Source organism: Lycium barbarum, chromosome 7, assembly GCF_019175385.1.
Source record: "Lycium barbarum isolate Lr01 chromosome 7, ASM1917538v2, whole genome shotgun sequence".
In the NCBI taxonomy this organism is placed as follows: domain Eukaryota; kingdom Viridiplantae; phylum Streptophyta; class Magnoliopsida; order Solanales; family Solanaceae; genus Lycium; species Lycium barbarum.
The window spans coordinates 104,221,810-104,244,218 of NC_083343.1; the positions used below are offsets into that span (position 1 = coordinate 104,221,810).

At 38.8% G+C, this 22,409-nt stretch overlaps 1 protein-coding gene across 3 annotated transcripts; it reads right to left on the reverse strand.

Annotated features, from left to right (window-relative positions):
- Positions 1-1,785: 1,785 nt before the first annotated feature.
- On the reverse strand, positions 1,786-21,357 carry LOC132603673 (coatomer subunit beta'-1). Of its 3 annotated transcripts, none has more exons than XR_009568483.1 (26): positions 21,079-21,356; positions 20,167-20,187; positions 19,967-20,028; positions 19,028-19,082; positions 12,022-12,058; positions 11,593-11,918; positions 11,369-11,500; positions 11,130-11,278; positions 9,610-9,678; positions 9,167-9,317; positions 9,008-9,073; positions 8,398-8,586; positions 7,913-8,053; positions 7,733-7,807; positions 7,446-7,622; positions 7,258-7,349; positions 7,061-7,177; positions 6,475-6,589; positions 6,285-6,356; positions 5,413-5,609; positions 5,234-5,327; positions 4,606-4,712; positions 4,164-4,290; positions 3,730-3,920; positions 3,092-3,158; positions 1,786-2,049 (listed from the first exon to the last, which is right to left on the reverse strand). XR_009568483.1 is itself a non-coding variant. In XM_060316814.1 (26 exons), the coding sequence occupies exons 1-25, from the start codon at positions 21,079-21,081 to the stop codon at positions 3,139-3,141; spliced, it is 2,739 nt and encodes a 912-aa protein (XP_060172797.1). In that variant the 5' UTR covers positions 21,082-21,357; the 3' UTR covers positions 1,786-2,049; positions 3,092-3,138. The 3 variants fall into 3 exon arrangements, 1 of the variants encoding a protein (XP_060172797.1); XR_009568482.1 differs by having other exon boundaries at positions 3,701-3,920; XM_060316814.1 differs by having other exon boundaries at positions 3,776-3,920; positions 21,079-21,357.
- Between the last annotated feature and the right edge of the window lie 1,052 nt (positions 21,358-22,409).

Genomic DNA, 22,409 nt, shown 5'->3' on the forward strand with positions numbered 1-22,409 from the left:
CCTTTCTCGCCATCTTATACTTTTCCCTATTCGTCCGCTTCTCTTCATCATCCTTGCTATCTACCAACTTCACATATGCCTGCTTCTTTGCTTCTACCTTCCCTTGGACTTCTCCATTCCACCAATAATCCCCTCGGTGCCCACCACGGCGGCCTCGTGAGACCCTCAATACCTCTCTAGCTGCTTCCCTAATGCAACTGGTCGTCCTATCCCACATACTGCTTGCATCCCCCCTACTATCTCACGCTCCCATAGCCATCAGCTTTTCCCCCATCTCTAGGGCACTAGACGGAGTCAAACTTCCCCACCTAATCCTCGGTCGGTCATCCATGACCCTCTTCTTCTTTTTCCTTCTTATCTCCAAATCCATCACCAATAGCTTATGTTGGGTCGTAAAATTCTCACTCAGTATGACCTTACAGTCCTTACAGAGGCCTTTATCATATTTTCTAAGAAGCAAAAAGTCTATTTACGTCGCAGCCACCGAGCTACGGAAGGTTACCAAGTGCTCCTCCTTCTTTGGAAAACTCGAGTTGGCTACCACCAATCCAAAAGCTTTTGCGAAATCCAGGAGTGAGACTCCTCCACCATTCTTGTCCCCGAAGCCAAATCCTCCATGCACCTCGTCATAACCCCTCGAAACAGACCCAATGTGCCCATTGAAATCTCTTCCTATGAATAACTTTTCATGTTCCCATGTTCGTTGGAAAAGTAAAATGTGGGACAAAAGTAGAAAAAGAGGTCATATCTTCATGGATATTCTCAAACATTGATGCACCCGAAATCTTTTTCTTTTTTTTTTTTCTTTTTCCTTACAGGTCAAACCAACGTCAAATTTCTCTCCGTTTTTTTTTCTTCCTCTTTTCTCTTTTCCGTCAATATCAACTTACGTTGATGTGGATGTAAAGTTTACAGTTTTCATATGCTGATTTTACTATTGACAAACGAAAAAATAATTTAATTAAGGATTCAAGGTCAAAGAGAGATAAAATAAAAAGGGGGAGTTTTATGGTCAACATCTTGTAAAATATAGTTTATATGTTGTGTTGAGTGTCCTTTTTTAGATAAAATTAGCTCCTTGCATATCATTGCAAATAGCTAACAAGCTAGTCCTGGGAGTCCGTCTTTTCCCATTTGCGTGAAATGTACCTCATCAAGGATCGAAATACAACTTTTATCTCTTATCTAAAATGGAGAAATACACTTTCTGAGTTTCTAATATACACACACAGATATATTTATCTGTAACAAGAGCAACAACTCTGTTACAATTTCATAGAAATGAAAAGGAAGAGAAGAGAGAATAGTGAGGAGAGGAAATGTCTGATTTCATATATGATGCTAAATGCAGTAAGTACAATGAGCTGGAATAAATACAGAATACAGGAAATAGAATCCAATGACTATAACACTCGGCCTACTCTCACTTGGACACCTGTCCTATTGAGTAACAAACTCCAGAAAGAGGCCATTTGGGGTTTAAGGACCAGATTGGTTTTGGGATTTTGGTAGCTATCAATTGAATATAAGAGTTTGTGATAGTATACTGAACCTCTTCTGTTAGTTCAAAGGAAAGATTGGCATGTAAAGCATCATTTTTTATTATAATTGCCTGTATTAGTCCACATCCCAGGACCATTTGATTTCTTCTCTTTTTCCTATTGCTAGGAGAGAGCCAGCTTTTGAAACGCAAGTGCAAGAGTAACATGTGAGCGATCGGCTCTTTAGCATCGTCATCTTTTGCACGAGGCAGCTTTTACTAAAAAAGGTGATTGAAAAGGGATGGAAATTAAAACACTTTCTGCACTTTTCCCGCTTTTATATATGGTATAAGTGTTTCTACATTCTCAAGGGCACGTAAGAATTTGCAAGGTAAGAATTTACGCCTCGAAAGAATAATGTAAAGCTATCATGTGTCTAGAGCTAATAACCGAAGCTGGAAACAAATGTCTTTATACGGCATCCCAACAAAACTCATTGCTACAAAATCACACCACTGGGCAAAACGGACATCTGGTCCCCTGAACCGTCCTTCTAAGGCAGCAGAATCTTAGAATGAAACAATAAATCATCAGTAATTAGGAGGAAAAAACAAGAAAATATCGCGACGGAGAAAAAATTATTAGATCTCTCTTTCAATGAAATTGACACGGTACAGCAACGGCTTTGAGAAACTGAATATCCATTCCACTTCATATTCCATAAGGTGAAGTATAGAGGTAGTATATCCAAATATTTAACTATCACTATAAAGGTTGACAGATGCAGAACACAATTATTATAATCTTTTGCACGTCCCACCAGAAAAATTTGCATGACATGTACTCTTGCTTAAAAGATAAATGAATGGATCAGGGTATTGCCTGGTGACATGCCTTTCTTCGATTTTATTGCATCAATCCCAAGAAAGTAGAACAAAGAATTTGGACGCATTTCAATGAAATAATATGTAAAACAGTGTTGTTAAAGCCGTATTTGAGGCAGGTTTAGACCCTAAAACCAGGTCTCGCATGTTGGGCACTTAGTTTAGAAACACTTTGGTGGAGGTACCAAGGCTTATGACATGCACCACAGCACTCATGTGCACTATGTTAAAGAGGACAGCACTAAACACTAACTATAGCTGCAAAGTGAAGCGTTGATAGCTAAGTACAATCGAAGAACAAATTAAGAGATTATGAATATAAAAAACAGAAATTTTAGTATATGAGAATGCTCTTTCTAAAATTCTTTTTTTGATGACAAATATAATTAGTTTGTTTATAATTTTTCCTTGCAGTATAATATATGTATATATATATATATATATGTATTTCTGCCTTCTGAGAAAATCTTTAATTGCATTTTGTGCTGAAAACGCCAATAAAGTTTGGCACTTTTTTACCTTTTCACCTTCAAAAAAACTTAGTATAAGGGAAGTCCCCCAAGCTAATTAAAATAATAGTAACGTTGTACACACACACCCACACAGAGTTGGAAAGTAAAATGAGACGTGAAGTTCCCTATCAAGTAGACATATAGATTGACTAGAAACTTTTTCCAGGAAAATATCAGATCGTGATTACAGGGTATGCAGAAATTCAATTCTCACCTTAAGAACGGATTACATACAACTGGAACCATCTGTCTTGGCAGGACCTAATGACGTGGTGTGAGGACTGCCAAAGCATCAAAACAGAGAAATATGAGAGACGAAAAGAGAGAACAATGGCAACATCAATAAAAAAAAAACTATACACCAAACAGTGATGTTAGAGAAGCGTGAAAACAAGCTGAAGAAGAATCGCAGGCAACTGCCTTAATATGTGCCAAGATTAACACTGCTAAGGTGGGTCACAACACGATGAAAATCTTAGCCACTTGTAGCAACATTTCAAGCTTAAATGACACAAGGATGTCGAGTAGAGATGAGATACCCAAGAAAGCTTGATTAGAAAAACAATTGCGTAAAGCTTCCCACTCGAAGAAGAACAAACATCAAACACTACATTCTCTTACACAGCTGTGCTACATGTTTTCTCCTTCCCTTGGAGGGGGTGGACAGTGAGATGATTGTTTAAAATGTTCCAATCCGGGGTCAATTATCTTACTTTTTGCAGACAGGTATAATGACAGAATATGAAAATAAGGAACCGTGAAAAAAAAAAAATTGAATCTATGAAAGTGAAATGTAGCAACTAAAGGAAATTCAATTAATCACCAGCAACAAAACTAGGATTTCACACCAACCCAACCAATTGCTTTTAGGCTGACGGTTTTCCTTCAGTATTCGTACCCCACTCTTCTTCAACCTCATTTCCATTAACAAGTACTGCACCATCAGTAGAGTCAGCATCCACCACAACCGCCTCTTCTTGGCCCTCTTGTTGAAGGTCATCTTCAACCTGTTCTTGCACCTCATCACCACTCTGTTCTGCAGCCTGACCAGTTAAACCAAGGGAAACAATCACTAGATTAATTAGCTTTTACCCACGACAGGTTTAAAATAAACAAATTGGATTACTAACCCTTTTTTATTAGAAAAGGAACGAATTATCAACTTCACATAATCCTAGCCATGTAAAAGCAAATGGCTGTTCTTTTACTTCTTATTTTATGAAAATGATCACATGTAAAAAATCAATCCTCGTAAGCAGGAAAATAGAAACTTGTCCATCTTATACCTCATGATCCAACTCTCCATTTTCAAGTTGTTCTTCATCCATTCTCATATTGCTGAAAGCTTCTACGAGGTTAGTAGTTGGTCTATCAGCATAATTTACATAATCTGCCGCTGGCGGATAGACACCCCTACATAAAATAAGGAAAGCAACCAAATCGGTACCAAAAGGAAAATTTGTCGGTCAATATAAAAGTTTTCTTTCAAGAGACCATACATATTAGAATTAAAACACATCCCTGTTGAGTTCATACTCCAAGCAAGAACGAAAACGAGCTACAAATTGAGCAGAAGGTGTGAAAAGCTAAGGAAAAAATGGGAACTTCCATAAACCAAAGCAGGTTCAACCAAAGCATTATTATTTTGAAAAGAACACTGACAGTTAGCGAGAGAACATAACAAGATGCACGGAAAGCATAAAGAGCTGTATAGTGTATACTGATTACCTTTCTTCCGCAGCTCTAGCTTCAACAGCATGTGCAATTTGCCAGTGCTCAAACAGGTTGGGGTATTCTTCAGGGTCAGCTAAAGCTTCTGCTGCTTTCTGGTTAACCTGCATGCAGAATTTATGCAAAACAAGGTCAAAGATTTTGTGCTTAAGGCCATGGAGAATAATTGGAAGTCTACAAACAGTATGAAGTCTAAACAGTAAACATGAAATTTTCATTAACATTCAACCTTTGCCATTTTCAAACTTAACGTCAAATCTTGGTTAAAGTAATCTGCATGTGGAGGGTGTGTGCATTCAGGACATTGGCCTTTCCAAAACGTATGAAGAAAAATGCTTGTGGCGTGCATCATATAAAATAGAAAGCACAGTAGGGAAAGAAAAAAAGCACAGTACTATGCCTGAATTTGTTTGACAACTAGCTATGACAGGCGTAAATGAGCCCCATTAAAGAGTACATAGGTCTGAAGTTTCTTTGCCCATTAATCGTCAAGAAGCTTCATACCCGCTACATTAAAGTTGAAAGCCCAGGTGACCACTAACCTAGAGAATAACCAGCTCTGAGAAAACTTTCCACAGTGCACGAAGTACACAGAAAAGCAATCACAAAAAGGAAGATCACTAACCTTACTGAGGTCCTTCCTCCAAATTGAAACTATTTCAGGAACCTTACTAGGCAGATAAGATCTTGCCATAAATGCAGCCTCGGGTATCCGATTGCTGCAGAGACAATGTCACATGGAAATCATTACAATATGAAAAGTACAAATATATGTAGGATAACAAAAAAAGAAAAAAAAGGTACCTGTCAACCAACAGCTGAATGCACTCCTCGACTTTACCCAACAGGAACATGCAAAGGAATGCAACATTGTTTTTCCCGTGCTCTTTGGCGAAAGAAGCTAGTTCAGTTATTCCTTCAGCATCTCCTAGAGAAGAATAGAGTAGCAATAAACCACTCAAGTCATTTGCATGCTTCAAACACTCCTCTGCCATCTCAAGCTGCAAAACATAGTAAAACGGGAGCAGTTATGAAAAACGGATGAAAAGTAAACAAGCACATGCATTTTGCAAAAGGAACATTACTGGGATGCTGCAGCAATCAACTACAAAGCACCCTCTGCTACTTCACTACAAAAAGAACACTAACAAAACTCCATTCTAGGCTACTTGAGTTGGCTATGCGAGTTCTCTAAATTCATTTCGCTGCACCCCGAGCTTGTTTCATTCAAAAACTCAATAATTTGGAGTCCAACATATCTATTGATATATAAAAAATCTAAACAGACTAAAAACACTACATGCAAACTCTACTTGGCTACAAACAGAAACAGAGGGAAAAACTTTAATAGATGACAGGACAACAGACAGAGTAGTCAACTATTATCCTATACAGAGTGATATACTTGACTCTGCTTCATCTGTAAACCAAGACAAAGAAAAGTGTTAATCGGGTAGCAACCACAATAGCCAGTGCATCATCCTTAAGAATACTAAGTATAGATTTCTACGGCAATGAAAAGGATATGAATCAAAGATTTTCTTCACTTGAATGTTAAAGGAAGAAGCTTAACATTAAAATTTGTTCTCTCTTTAAAAATGCAGTAAGTTTTCACTTCCTCTTGTCATAATTCATTCACCAAAAAATTGGCTCAAGTGGCAATAAGTGACAGTTACCCTTCCACTAGACATGGCTAGGTCACCCAACTGTTTCCATTTGGACTCACTCTGTGCCACTGCAGCAATTTCCTGCATACATTGAAAGAGCCACAAAATTTAACAACATATAGTTCTTTTTTTGCAGCAATAATTCTAAAAGAAGAGGTTCTGCAAGGGAAACCACATCTCACTAGTTAGTAGCCCTCACCTGTGCAATGTCTAATTTACCCAACTGTATGGCTAGCTCAAATCTGTAGTCAGGGTCTGTAGCAACTTCTAATGCTTCCTCTATCATTCCGCGTGATTCCAAGAAATGAGCAACACTGGTAGGAAAAATCATTCAAACAGACATCAGGGAACTATATACTGACAAAGCAATGCCCCCCCCCCCCCCCCCCCCCCCCCCGCACACAAAGCCCCAAAAACAAATGGGCAGACAAATAAATAAAATTTCAGAGAAAAGCGGGAGCAACTAATTCTACTCAGAGGTTTAAATGAGTAAAATAAATAAAAGGTTACTTTGTATAAAGCTATATTGACTAGAAAATGCCTTAGAACGTAGGCAAAAATCAAGACCTACAAACTAGCTGCATTCCACACAACCTTTTATAGGAGCCAGTACAGCACCAGATATATACATATTACAACATTGGCATCTCTAGTTTAAAGACCCAGTTCATCACATTCTACAACCATGTTGAAAGATTTAAACTTTAAAAAAAAAAAAAAAAAAAACACGATGCAGTGCCAAGCACAATTGATTTACATCGTAAAGAGTTAAACACACAATATACCTGTTGTGATGCTCCTTAGGAATTGATGGCAAGACCTCATTAGCTCTGTCCCAGTCACCACGCATCACAAGTGTCTTGTACTCAATCAAGCCAAGGAGTAGAGTATATCCCACAACACTACAGGAAAGGAGATGAGTTCATGTATCTATTGAAACAAGTCCTGGTTTCCCTTATTAAAAGCTCACAAGCTTGCTTACTTAAACTCCTTGTCAATCAGAAAAACCCTGCTCTGATTAGCAAGATATCCCAGCAGATACATGGGCCGATCAAGGTGAAACATTGTGGTGACCTAAAATTAACAAAAAATATGTCACTCACTCAGCATGAGACCAGATGTTTTGCAGATACAATTGCCCAGAGGAGCAGTATAAAGGATCTATCATACCTCACCGCCAACACAATAGTTAAGTTTCCAGGAAGAATTGTTGTAAATGAAGCAATCCCCAACCCAAATCCCAGTCCTGACCCGTTCATTGATCTCATTAAGAAGTTCAAAAGCTTCTTCAACACCTTGTTCATCTACTGATCTTCCACTATCTAAATGTGCAGAGACCACATCTCGCTGCAGGTTTATCATCAAACAGTAGGAGGACAGTTAATACGAAAATGCAAGGAAAAAAAAAGAAAAACTTCACCGCATGTAACTTAAAATTTGTGAAAGAGAGCTCTTACATTATACTTAAGTATGTAGAATGATGTATCACTTGCAATTGCCACCAGATCACCACTGTCGGCCCAGTATAGATTCTGAAGAAGTTGAAGCAAAAGAACACAGCAGAAAATCAGAACTACCAGCTAAAAGAGTACATCACCAGTCTACTCTATATCCAAGTAAAGCTTTAAATATCTTACTTTAACATTAACATCAATTCGCCGTATCAACCTGCACTCAGCCCAATCATAGAAACATATGAAATCATTTGAGCACATTGCCAATAAGGTACCCCCATAGATGCGCTCAGCAGAGAAAGTAGGTCGGATGCTCTTCTTCTCCTGGAGAATATCATCATAATTTACTTTTAGGTCAGAATGTGAAAAGAAATAAATTAACTACTTGTTTACTTCAGCTTCAAGATAATGAGAAAGTAAATGCATTTAAAACTCTATTTAACTGCTTGGACGAGGTGAATTAGTAACTAAATTGCCAAGCTCAGTCAGATGTATTCATTAAAAACTAAGGGTTTGAAGCAGAAAGCGAGGGAAGAGGGGCAGGGGCCTGGGGGAATTGGATTCCAATATTTGAAGCAATGTATCACGAGACAACTCAAATAACAGCTAATGTGAATCACCAAATAATTGCAAAAGATTCTGAGGCGTTTGGAAGGACAAATTTGGACCTGGAAATTTTTGCTGAAGATCTTAATCTTTGAAGTACTTTCCCTCACAGCATATTCTCCATCCGAAGACCAAACAAATTCCAAAGCTGAGCCAAATGACCTATTTCTCCAAGCAAGAGCAGTATATATGATATATTCTCCATCTCCACAAACAACGACAAATCTTCCATTTGGATTATGCTTCAAGCTCTGTCAACAAGAAGAAGTGGAAGATTTTCAGTAAATGAACTTCAGTAGTCAATCTTCTAATGCTACCCCAATTGGAAAAGACAGAAGACGCCAACTACTATATTATACCCATACTCGTTAAACAACTATAAGATGAAAGCCCAACAAGTTAAAATGAATTCTTCAAGGTTATTGAAAATGAAAGCAAAGCAAACTAGGAAACATAAAACGAACATCTTCTGGGAACAGCATCAATAAAGATAAATCACCCGTTCTACATATAAAGTTAGCTAATGGTGTGCATAGTTTCAAATATATGGACTGCTCGTTTAACTAAAAGAGTAATAGCAACAGCCTTTCACTAGGAACCAATCTAATTCACTTGTTATAAAACAGGTCATACAAGAGTACACCAACATGCATATTCAGTAATCAAACTCACTTGTGGGTAGAGGTCACAAGATCCCAATTCCTTGACAGCCAAAGGCAGTCTTTCTCCCTCAGCGACCTGAGAGATACAACCGATAAAGAATTCATATAACACTACTGAGGCGGTAAGACCAATCAGGTGAGCAAAAGTAGTGGTAGTGTGATGTTAGACCTCATAACCTGCCCCGACACTCTTGATGTTAACAGTCTGAACTTCATTGTGTTTAGCCCAAATAACTTTTCCACTGTTATCCATACTGGCAACAGGTACTTCTCGACCAAGTTTTACCATGATGGTTCCCTCATCATAACCAATTACAACCCTGTAAATGTAACACAATTATCTTAACTTCAACTAGAACTAAACAAATACAAAGAACACAATTAATATGACGATCTAATTGTTTTCTCTTCTATTTTTCTTTAGGTGTAGATGTTTTGTCTATTATTTGTCCCCGCAGCTAACAGTGGCCTTTCCCTATTTCCTCGTCTAGAAAAAACTTTTCTCGCAATGAACAAGAAGAAAACTAATTGAAAAGCAAATTGAGTTACAAGAAAATATGCGGACTTCCAAAGAGAACAAAGATACACTATAAATTCATTGACAAAACTTACCTCCTTGAACCTTTCATGTAACCAATCGCCCATACTCTTTCAAGACCATAATTCAAAGTATTCTCCAGTCTACATGAAAATGCCAACAAACAAAAGGATTAATAACTCAAGCACAACGACTTAAGAGAGTATATAAGGAGTCAGAACAACAAGAATGCATACAATACAAATTGACTCATCATTTCTAGAACACAAAGTCACCAAAAGATGAAATGCCCTGTTTTAATTTTAAGTAATAAAAAGTTTTTTCTCATATAGAGGTTTAGCTTCTTAGAGAAATTGTTAGAATATTACTTTTTAAGGCTAACCGAACATTTTAGCCCCCAAAAAACTAAAGTGAAAAAGTAGCATCAGCTTTTCGGCACTAGATTAATTTTACCATGACATGTTCAGCTTCAGCCTGTAGTTAGAAAAATGGGAGGCCTACTTCAGCTCTAGCGTACAACAGAATAGAGGACCTCAAAATCGTTGCAATGCACCAACTGATCTTGCTCAAAAGTATCTCAAAAAGCAAGGTCCAGCTTTAGTATAAAGATGTGCCAATCCAGCACCACGTGATAGAATATGTTTGTATAACACAAAATATCGGGGGAAGGATATTCATTTATCCCTCAGTCCCAAAGCCCACAAAAGAAGTTCCTCACAGTAACAAGGACGTCAAAATACCATTATAGTATCGAAGAGAAAGCACGGTTATTTTGACCCAAATAGAGAATCCATATGCACCAGTTAGGTGATTACACTCGAAGTCCTTCTCAACTGTGAATACAACTGAGAACCTAGAAATGAAATAAGAGGGTGAAAGTAAAAAAAGAAAGGAAAGAGAACTGTCCACATTATACTTTGTCGATTTGAAATTCACTATATCAGGCTGCTGTTTGGTTCATGCAAGACTAACTGTCCACATTTTACTTCGTTGAATTGAAAATCAGATTTGAAAAGGAACATATTCGGAGTATACAATCTTTACTTTTAAGGAATTGAAAGAGAAAAAGCTGGGCTAAAAGCTGATAAAAGGGGTCACATGTAAGTTTTGTGTTACTAATTTGACGCAAACAATTATTTATAGGAAATCAGTCATGATTCTATTAAAAGAAAGGGGAGTGCTGAGATGGGCACCCAATTTGGACGAAGGGAATGAGAGCTTGGAAACAGTAACAAGTCTTCAATGGTGAAGGCACAGATCTTAACAGATAAAGTACAATTTACCACTAACTTTATATTGGTCGTCAACTGTAAATCAGTCCGAAAATTCACATAGCCTTCTAATTACCTGGTTCAACTGATTTAGAATACTCCAAACAATAAAACAGAAGGATTTTTCTCTTAAAGAAAATGGCTAAAATATGTGCATAAACATGTAGAGCAATTAGTGTCTTCTCGAAGGTAATGGAAACCAGCCAGAATACGACAACTTCCTAGAAATAGTCATTTATTCAAAAAATGAGCAAATCCAATATTTTGTCATTGATATGAAAATTTGAACTAAGCTGAGATAATTAGGTAACTCTAACTATTACCTATAAGTGGTTGCGTGCCATATACGAACAGTACCGTCTTCAGAACCTGTAATTATAATTGGAAGCTCGGGATGAAAACATACAGCAGAGACATTGTGAGTGTGGCCTTCAAGAGTCTGAACACAACTTTTTGTCTGATAGTCCCACACCTATTTCATGGATACCAATACATAATATAATTCAAATCCTATATGTAAACAATAAGAATGGAACATGGGAAAAGATAAAGACCGGCAAACCTTAGCAGTGTGGTCGTCAGAACCAGTAATTAGATAGGGTTTATCACCCCCAGTGAAATAGTCTACGCAATTAACCCCTTTAAGATGAGCATCCAGCGTGAAGTTTGGATCAGGAGAGCCAAGGTTCCAAATCTAAAAATGTTACATAGGTGAATGACATGAATGAATGTGTCAACCCATTTCTCGGAGGAATGAATGAGATGAGGAAGGACAACACCGCTTACCTTTATAGTCCGATCAAGAGATGCACTAGCAAAAGTATTGGTGTCTTTCGGATTAAAGGTGACTTGCATAACATAATGGGAATGACCTTCAAATATTTGAGTGCATAACCATCCCTTCTCCCAATCCCAGAGCTTTATTAGCATGTCATCAGATGATGACAGCACATATGGTAGTGTAGGATGGACAGCCACACACCTAATATAATCTGTGTGCGCCTCGAATACCTTGACTTTATCCATGGTATTGTAATTGTAAACACGAATAAACATGTCATCAGCACCAGCAACAACCCATTGCTTGCGTGGTATAAACTTTGCTGACCTAACTGCAGATCAATAACTTGGGTGTTTCAAAATATTGCCAACCTTAAATAAAGCAAAAAGTTGCCCAAACTGACCAACGAGGCCATTCAGCTAGCATAAACTAACCTGGTAATTCAGTAGCTTCGAAAGATTTTACCATTGTCTGCATCAAAATGAATTACCCATCAACATTCTTATCAACAATGCCATTAAATGTGTTTTTTGATCAATTTTCCAAATGCTGATGCAATCTATTTTTCATATTAACTAACCGAAAATGTTAGACTTGCAAATAAGCAAAGAACAGTAGTATTTGCGATGATTCAAAGAAGGTGAATATTTCATTTAAAATTCTGAACTCTTGTGAGAGCCATTATCCATTTCAGATAGAATATTTAAGGGACAGTTTTGATACAAATGTTAATGACTTGTAGGTCCTCCATTGTCGCTAAAACAGATGTTATCCCGAAGAATCTAAAGAAGGTAAAGGAAGAAAAGGTAATAGATAAAGAACTAGAAGACACACACAGGTAAAGGATAAACCAAAGTGACTCCACTCACTAGTAAACTTAGCTTTTTGAAGTAAACAACAAATGCTAAAGCCACAATCATTTTCACATCTATAAGTAACTCTCTTCCAGGTTAACCATGTTCCTAATATTCAACAACTTGCTAGTAACTTGCATTGCAATATTGGCTCCCACCCGCAAGGGTGGCTCAGTTGGTTGAGCGTGGGGCTTTCATAATGGAGGTCTCAGGTTCGAACCTCCCTGCCTACAACAGCAGGGGATTTGCCTTCTGGGTCGAGCTCGTCGCACGGGCCTTGCCTAGTGCGGATTATCTCTCCTGTGTGGTTTGTGAGCTATTGCACAAGAGTTGGGTTTACCCTATGTCCACCCGAAGGGTGGCGGCTGCGGGTACCCACGTCATCAAAATATATATATATATATATATATATATATATATATATATATATATATATATATATATCTCCTCTCTCTCCTCTTCCCTTCACCATTAGATCTGAGATTTAGATCAGATTAGATCTGATATCTGATATTTCAGATCCTTTTCCGGCCACTATCACATTCAGGTAATACCGGCGACCAGGTAACGCCGGCGACTTTTCCGGCTACATTTACTTTGCTTTCGCTTTTTCCTTTTTCTTCTCCTCTTCTTCTTCTCTTCTACTTTTTTCCCTTTTTATCTGCCGGATAGCCGCTGCTCAGTCGCCGGCGAATTTTTCCGGCAACTTTTCTGGTTTTTTCGCTGTGAACAGTACCCCGACGTGAACAGTACCCCGGTGTAAACAGTACTCCGCGTGAACAGTACTTCCGACGTTAACAGTACTCCGCGTGAACAGTACCCCCGACGTGAACAGTATTTTCCGGCGGCGAACAGGTTCATTCCGACTGGAGTTGGTACCTCCGGTTCTCATATCTATGCTTTGTTCATACATTTGTAGCTACATTTGCTGACTTTAGACCTTTGACTAATTTATTAGTTCAAACGCGTTTTCGTGGCTTTGGATATTGATGGTAGACTAGGGTCATGTTCTCGTTCAGGGACGGGGACGGGGACGAGGGTTAGGAGGAGTAAGTGGGTTAAAGGAGCATCTAGACTGAGAGTAGGTTCTTGGAACATTGGGACGTTAACGGGAAAGTCCATAGAGCTAGTTAAGACCCTTAAGAGGAGGAAGATTAATATAGCTTGTGTCCAAGAGACCAAATGGGTAGGACCTAAAGCTAAGGAGGTAGACGGGTATAAGTTTTGGTTCTCTGGTAGATCGAAGTATAGGAATGGGGTAGGCATTTTAGTAGATAGTGATTTAAGGGATCAGGTGGTGGAGGTTAGGAGAGTCAACGATAGGATGATGTCGATTAAGGTGATCGTTGAAGGGACCACTTTGAACATTATTAGTGCTTATGCGCCGCAAGCGGGCTTACGCGAGGAGGAGAAGAGGCGCTTTTGGGAGGATTTGGACGAGTTAGTGGGAGGCATACCGCCTACTGAGAAACTTTTCGTGGGAGGGGATTTCAATGGGCACATCGGGTCTATTTCGGGAGGTTATGATGATGTGCATGGAGGCTTTGGCTTCGGGGACAGAAATGGAGGAGGAGTTTCACTTTTGGATTTCGCAAGAGCTTTTGGGTTGGTGATAGCCAATTCGAGTTTTCCAAAGAAGGAAGAGCACTTGGTAACCTTCCGTAGTTCGGCGGCTAAGACTCAGATAGATTTTTTACTTCTTAGGAAGGATGATAAAGGTTTGTGTAAAGATTGTAAGGTCATTCCGAGGGACAACCTTACAACCCGACATAAGCTCTTGGTGATGGATTTAGGGATTAAGATGACGAGGAAGAAGAGGGTCGGGGATGATCGACCTAGGATCAGATGGGGGAGTTTGACCACGGCTAGTGCCCTGGAGATGGAAGAGAAATTGAAGGATATGGGGGCCTGGGATAGTAGTGGGGATGCGACCAGTATGTGGGATAGGACGGCTAGTTGTATTAGGGTTGTAGCAAGGGAAGTGTTGGGAGTCTCGACAGGAAGTCGTGGTCGGCATCGAGGGGACTGGTGGTGGAATGGAGAAGTGCAAGGGAAGGTGGAAGCAAAGAAGATGGCGTATGCGAAGCTGATAGAAAGCAAGGATGAGGTGGAGATGTGGACGAATAGGGAACTTTATAAGATAGCGAGGAAGGAGGCGAAGTCGGCGGTTTCGACGGCAAAAACGGCAGCTTTTGAACGCCTCTATGCTGAACTAGAAGAGAAAGGCGGGGATAGGAAATTGTTCAGGCTAGCCAGGGTGCGGGAGAGAAGGGCGCGCGATGTGGATCAAGTGAAGTGCATTAAAGATGAGCATGGAAAAGTATTGGTAGAGGAGACTCTCATTAAACAGAGATGGCAGTCATATTTTCACAAACTCTTGAATGAAGAAGGGGAGAGAGACATCGTGTTGGGAGATTTGGAGCATACAGGGAGGCGTCACGATTTTGGGTATTGCAGGAGTATTAAGGTTGAGGAGGTTAAGGGTGCTGTCCGTAGGATGCGCAGGGGAAGAGCGACCGGACCTGACGAGATCCCTGGGGAATTTTGGAAGAGCCCGAGCTCGGCAGGTTTGGAGTGGCTGACTAGGTTGTTTAATGTCATCTTTAAGACGGCAACGATGCCCGAAGAATGGAGGTCGAGCGTAATGATCCCTCTATACAAAAACAAGGAGGATGTCCAGAGTTGCGAAAACTATAGAGGTATCAAGCTACTAAGCCATACTATGAAAGTGTGGGAAAGAGTGGTGGAGATGAGAGTGAGGAGAGGCGTGTCTATTTCAGAGAACCAGTTCGGATTTATGCCGGGACGCTCAACTACAGAAGCCATTCATCTTGTGAGGAGACTGATGGAGCAGTATAGGGAGAGGAAGAGGGACTTGCATATGGTATTCATCGACCTAGAAAAGGCTTACGATAAAGTTCCAAGAGAAATCCTATGGAGATGTTTGGAGGCTAAAGGTGTACCTGTAGCATACATTAGGGTGATCAAGGACATGTATGAGGAAGCCAAAACTAGAGTAAGGATAGTAGGAGGGGACTCAGAGCACTTTCCAGTTGTGATGGGGTTGCATCAAGGATCAGCTCTTAGTCCGTTTTTATTTGCCTTGGTGATGGATAAATTGACGCGACAAATTCAAGGTGAGGTGCCATGGTGTATGCTTTTCGCGGACGACATAGTCCTGATCGATGAGACTCGTAGCGGAGTTAACGCTAAGCTGGAGGATTGGAGACATACCTTGGAGTCTAAAGGATTTAAGCTGAGTAGGACCAAGACAGAGTACTTAGAGTGTAAGTTCAGTGAGACACCCCAGGAGGTTGGCGTGGAAGTTAGGCTTGGTGCTCAGGCCATCCAAAAGAAAAGTAGTTTCAAGTACCTTGGGTCTATCATGCAAGGCAGCAGGGAGATTGACGATGATGTCACACATCGTATTGGGGTAGGGTGGATGAAATGGAGGCTAGCTTCAGGAGTGCTATGTGACAAGAAGGTGCCACCACAACTGAAGGGCAAGTTCTACAGAGTGGTGGTTAGACCGGCTATGTTGTATGGGGCGGAGTGTTGGCCAGTTAAGATCTCTCACGTTCAAAAGATGAAAGTTGCCGAGATGAGAATGTTGAGATGGATGTGTGGGCACACTAGGAGCGACAGGATTAGAAATGAGGCTATTCGGGATAAGGTGGGAGTGGCCTCGGTGGAAGACAAGATGCGGGAAATGCGACTGAGATGGTTTGGGCATGTGAAGAGGAGAGACATAGATGCCCCAGTGCGGAGGTGTGAGAGGTTAGCCATGGATGGTTTCAGAAGAGGTAGGGGTAGGCCAAAGAAATATTGGGGAGAGGTGATTAGACAGGACATGACGCAGTTACAGCTTACCGAGGACATGACCTTAGATAGGAAGGTGTGGAGGACCCACATTAGGGTAGAAGGCTAGTATATAAGTCTCGTTATCTTTCCTTATTAGTAGGCGCATTAGCGCATTATAATTTCTTGTGCTTTGATTTATGTTATTATTTGCTACTTTCTGTACTTTGATTACTCTATTTTATCTGTGCCGCTTTCGTGATTTGCATTTCCATATCGCTTTGAATTCCTTGATTATCCTGTTTTACTGTGTCGCTTGCATTATTTCATTGCAATATCGTTTTAAATCTTTTAACCTTATCTGACCCCCTTTTTATGCTTCTATTGAGCCGAGGGTCTCTCGGAAACAGCCATCCTACCTTGGTAGGAGTAAGGTCTGCGTACATTATACCCTCCCCAGACCCCAAGATGTGGGATTTCACTGGGCTGTTGTTGTTGTATATATATATATATATATATATATATATATATATATATATATGTATATATATATATATATATATATATATATATTGGCTCCCTCCCCGTGAAGTATCTGGGTTTACCTCCTCGGGAAAAAGATAACTCTACAGCTATTTGGAATGGGATTCTTGAGTAGATGGAGAAGTTCTCAAATTAGAAGCAACAGAAACACTATCATTAACCGTGTTCTAGATGCTCTCCCCACTTACACCATGACTCTCCTTCCTACCCTAGCTCTATCTCTGCAGGCATGGACAAATTGAGGAGATTTTGTTGTTGTGTGCAACACAAACAAAATAAATTTGCCTTGTGAAGTGCAAAAATCTTACTATGACCAAAAGTTTGGTGGTCTTGGAATTAAGAATTTCAAACACCATAATGGAAGTCCTTGATGAAATGCTCATCAGAAGCTCAACGAGGATGAGAACAAACTTCGGAGGAAACAATTTTAATAAGATAAGGTAAAGTACTCTGGAAGAGAATGTTGATAATTTACTCCGGAAGCTCCCTGGTGTATCAGAATTTCAAGTGCACACATGGCATTGTTTTATGCCAACACATTTCATCCTTGTGGATCAATTTTGTTGCAAACTCGAGTTTTCTACTAGGAAATGATTGAAAAATCGGAACCCAAGGGTGTGGCCTGGTAGTCAATAAAATGCATGCAAATCTTATCAAGGTCCAAATCCCAGCAGAGACAAAAAACACTAGCCAATTTCTTCCCATCAACCTAAGACTTGATGATAGAGTTATCTTGTACATGTGCCGGTGGTGAAACATCAATTTTATAGTGTCGCTTTTTCAGGATTATGATCATTGACAGGGAAAAGTATGCCTAAGAGCCTTGATGACACACTGAAGCGCCGTCTAAGTGAGACGAAGTGCTCAACATGTTCAGTGTCTTGCTTCAGAGCTTAAGCATGCTTTAAGCGCGCCTTTGACAACACTTTGACAGGTACATGGTGGAACAGTCAAGGTGCGCACAAGCTGGCCCGAACACCACCATTATCACAAAAGAATCAAATTTTGGGAAGATGCTTGGTTGGGATACTATCCTTAAAAGAAAAATACATGGTATTTACATCATTTCTACTCTCCACTATGCTGAAATTGTTGATTTCATAGTACTCAAGGATGGGACCTTTTTCTTGGAAGAACCACTAATGACAGGGAGGTTCAAAGAACATGTGACTTGTTGCAACCTAAACAACACTGTGCTGAACCAACATCAGTTTCATTCCATTAAATGGGGGAGCCAATAAGATGGTCTATTTTCTGTCGATTATTGCAACAAGATGATGCTCTCAAAAGCCAACACAGATTGCTGGCCATGGAAGAAGATTTGGCACAACAAGGCCCCTCTAAAGGTTTCCTGTTTTTCTTGGTTAGTGGCTAGGGAAACCTACCCCAATCAAACTAATCTTCAGACAAGAGGGTGTCACTGCGAGATGACACGCCAGCTGGGGTGCATTTTTTTGCCATACTGAGAATATGCTGGACCACGCCACACTCATTTTCGAGCTTCTGAAGTTCTGGAACAGATATGGACTGAATAAGAGAACTCACAAAATCAGAATACTATCCCACAGGGTATTTGGTGGACAGTTTGGACTGGAAGGAACCATATAATTTTTGAAGGCAAGAGAAATACTTAACCTTAAATTTAGCTCTGCCTCCATGATAGCTTTTTGGTGCAACCTAGTCTTTGTACAGGATGTGGATGCTATGTCAGACATAATTCGAATCTTGCACAACTTGTAACTATGTCTCAGTACTAACTTAGTTTCTTTTTCTTTCATTAATAAAATTCTTGATTAAGTATCAATTTTTTTTTGCATATTTATCTTTTTCTGATAATTAGTCTTGCATATCTGTTACAAGTCTCAACAAAAAAAAAAAAAATTAGTCTTGCATATCGTCTTTCTATACTACCATCCAATCCTCCCAACTTAAGTCTGCTATGTAAACTCACACATTGAAGAATCAGCACAGCCAACTCAAAAAGTCAAGTGGTCACGTTCCATGACTTGTTCATCTAAGTGTGGCCTGAATTGAACTACCACCAGACCAGCTATTCTAATTCTCCACGTCTGTATATGACGATTGATCCAATGCCATAAACGATACACCATTTCATCCATATCATGGTATGCACATTCTATTTTGGAACGTCCTAAATCTATGGCATTCTTATGAGAAAGTCACACATGTCTCTCAAAAGATTCAAGAGTAAAAGTTTATTAAAAAACAACATGATTTTGGATACCTGGGTCTGGTAGTTCCAGATGCATAGAGTCCCCGAATACAAACTTGCCAATATCCTGCAAGAAGGAAGACAAGTAATGAGCAGCAGAAAGCTAAAATTAATGATAGAATAAACAGCTAGTCTTAATCAAACGAACTCAACATCATACTACGCTCAACCCCACTCTACCTCCCACTCCAAAATATAAACAAATTTTTAATAAATTTTCTTTTACTAGCAACATATCCCTCCAATAAACAATTCAATCAACTACCTCAATTCAAAACTATTTGGTGTCAGCTAAATGAATTCTCTATATCCATTTCGCTCTAATAAGGCCCAGTCAATCCAATGTACTCCCTCCGTTTCAATTTGTTTGTCTAGTTTTGACTTGGCACGTCATTTTTTTTTTGATGACATGGGAACCCGCAGCCGCTACCCTTTGGGTGCGCACAGGGTAAAGCCAGCTCCTGTGTAATAGCCCGCAAACCACACAGGAGAGATAACCCGCACTAGGCAAGCCCCGTGCGACGAGCTCGACCCAGAAGGCAAATCCCCTACTGGCATAGGCAAGGGGTTCGAAACCTGAGACCTCCATTATGAAAGCCTCATGCTCAACCAACTGAGCCACCCTTGCGGGTACTTGGCACGTCGTTTAAGAAAGTAAAGAAGACTTTTGAATCACAATGTTACCAGTTTTAAAAAAAAAAAAAAAAAACTAAAGATATGTAGAATGTACCAAAATGCTTTTTAATCTTGTGGTCTTAAACATGTCATGTCGAAAGTTGGAATTAAAGAGTTGCCAAAATATGAAACAGACATGTTGAAACATACTAAAAAGGAAATTAAGGCAAACAAATTGAAACGGAGAGAGTATAACATTTCAAAATTAGAAAGCAGGCATAGATATTGCATCAGAAAACATATTGATCTAATTTTGTAACATGGAAGTTCAATTACCATGGCTCGGAAGGATGTAGATCGACAGACTTTACCCTTTCCGATCTTTGAGCAAGTTTCCTCTGATCCAATAACAACAGTCAGCAGAATGTTAATACATACCAAAAATATATATATATATATATATATATATATATATATATATATATTACCACATACAAAACCACCAGTAGTATTTGAATTTGAATATTAGTACATACCTTAATCTCCAACCTCAAAGGCTGTTTCATTTCGAGTTCCAGATTGGAAAAAACACAATGCATCAAGTGAAATTAAGTTAGCAACAACAAAGTACCAGATCTCAAACAAGCTGTAATACTAAATGATATGATGTAATAAAGAAAAAAAAAATATCATAACAGTTACAATGATGATATTATGCTAAACGACAAGTTACTAAGAAGTTATGTTAGCAATGTAATAATATAATACTAAATGAGGTAAACTGTACTGAAAAAAAAAAGGATCATAAGAGGTATTTAGTGATTATATGATTCATTTCCTCTAATTTAAAAAAGATTAGTTATTTGGATGCATTGCATTGAGAAACAAAGATACTAAATTGCAATTTTTTTCAAAAGAATATGATCTAATCATGTGTTCAAGCAAATCATAATTTGATAATTGACATGATAAATACTTTTTCAATATTCTCCGCGCGGGTACATATACTAGTTAAGTTAGTAGCAACAAAGTGCCAGATCTCAAACAAGCTGAAACCCTAAACAAATCATGAATCTTCATAACAATTGATGCGAACTTATTAATATGGATATAAACTTTTTACAATATTCGAACAGAAGATATAAAATTCGAGTGGAAGACACAATCAATTGGCGCATTGTGTCATTTCGAAGTTCCAGAATGGTAAAAACACAATGCAGCAAAGTGAAATTAAGTTAGTAATTAACAAAGTATCAGATCTCAAACAACCTGAAACCCTAAACGAATCATGAATAATATGGATATACACTTTTAAAAATTATTCGAACAATATATAAAATTCTAATCAGTTGGCGCGTCCGCCAAAACGAATCGGATCGGATTTGAATCAAATCAGATCCGAGTTGTTACAACACGCGAAAAGTGATTAGGGGATGGTTGAAACTCACCATTTTATGGATGAATTGAGTGAATCAGAGATTAGTAAATGAAGAGCCCTACAGATCAGAGAAATTACAGTACGGTGAAGAGATCTTTCTAACTTGGAATTGCTTGTGTGTGTGTGTGTGTGTGTGTGAGAGAGAGAGAGAGAGAGAGAGCGCGAAGAAATGGAGTTTGCTAATCTAACAGCGGAACCTCTGTCTGTAATAAGATGGCAAAATGGGGAAGTGAAAACAAAGGAGATTGTATCAAGAGTATTATCATATTGCACCGGGTAGCCACTTTACATGGAAATTTACAACAATGAACTTATATGGATTCTTCTTTAATTTTTAGACCAGCTTAGTTAAGTTTAGAAGAAGAAAAAAAAAAATTAACTACCCTAAACACACCTGATCTATGATTCAATCATGGATGCGTACTATATTTTAAAATCAAACACTTATACCTCTATATTATGAAGGCAAATGTGCAATTTATTCCTTTAACTCGTTAAAAAAATGGTGCAAATATATTCTTTTACTGACGGAATTTTTTAAATAAATATTTAGTTTATTCTTTAATTAAGAAATGTCACGTGGCTTTAATAAAGTAAGTCTATCCATTTTTTCTTTAATAGACTTATTTTTCGACGGAAAAGGGCCTAAAATGCCCTCAAACTATTGCAATTGGTATAAAATACTCTATATCCACCTTTGAGCTCCCAAATACCCTTGTTATCTACCTATGGGATCTAAAATACCCTTATTGCTAACACCCCATCTCATTAAACACGTGGCAGCTTTTAATTGGTTACCATATTTAGTTAACTAATCTAATTAATTTTTAATAATGTTAACTGGATCAGCCTACCAACCCCACAACCCGACCCGCCCCATCAAATCAACCCCCTGAACCACTTAACCCATTTCATTAAAAGATCATTTAACATTAGCAAAACTAGCAAAAGTGTATTCACAAATTAGCAAAATAACAGTAACTTCTTTTGTAGTGTTGAATAGAAAACACAGTATGTTTCATAACTTAATGCATCAGATCACATGAATGTATGAAATTGTGCTATCATTAAGCTGACTATTAGATAATTAACAAGCAATCATCTTTTATAACTCAAACAGTAGTAGTAAGTATTTTATCTATGGACCAACAGTAGTCTTATAACTCAAACAGTTACTGTGAATGTCTTATAACAGCTTTTTGTCTTACATTATTCCAATTTGTCTTAGAACTATTTTAACCGCGGCTGAATAATCTTTTAATGAAATGGGTTAAGTGGTTCTAAGGGTTTATTTGATGGGGGCGGGTTGGGTTGTGGGGTTGGTGGGCTGATCCGGTCAAC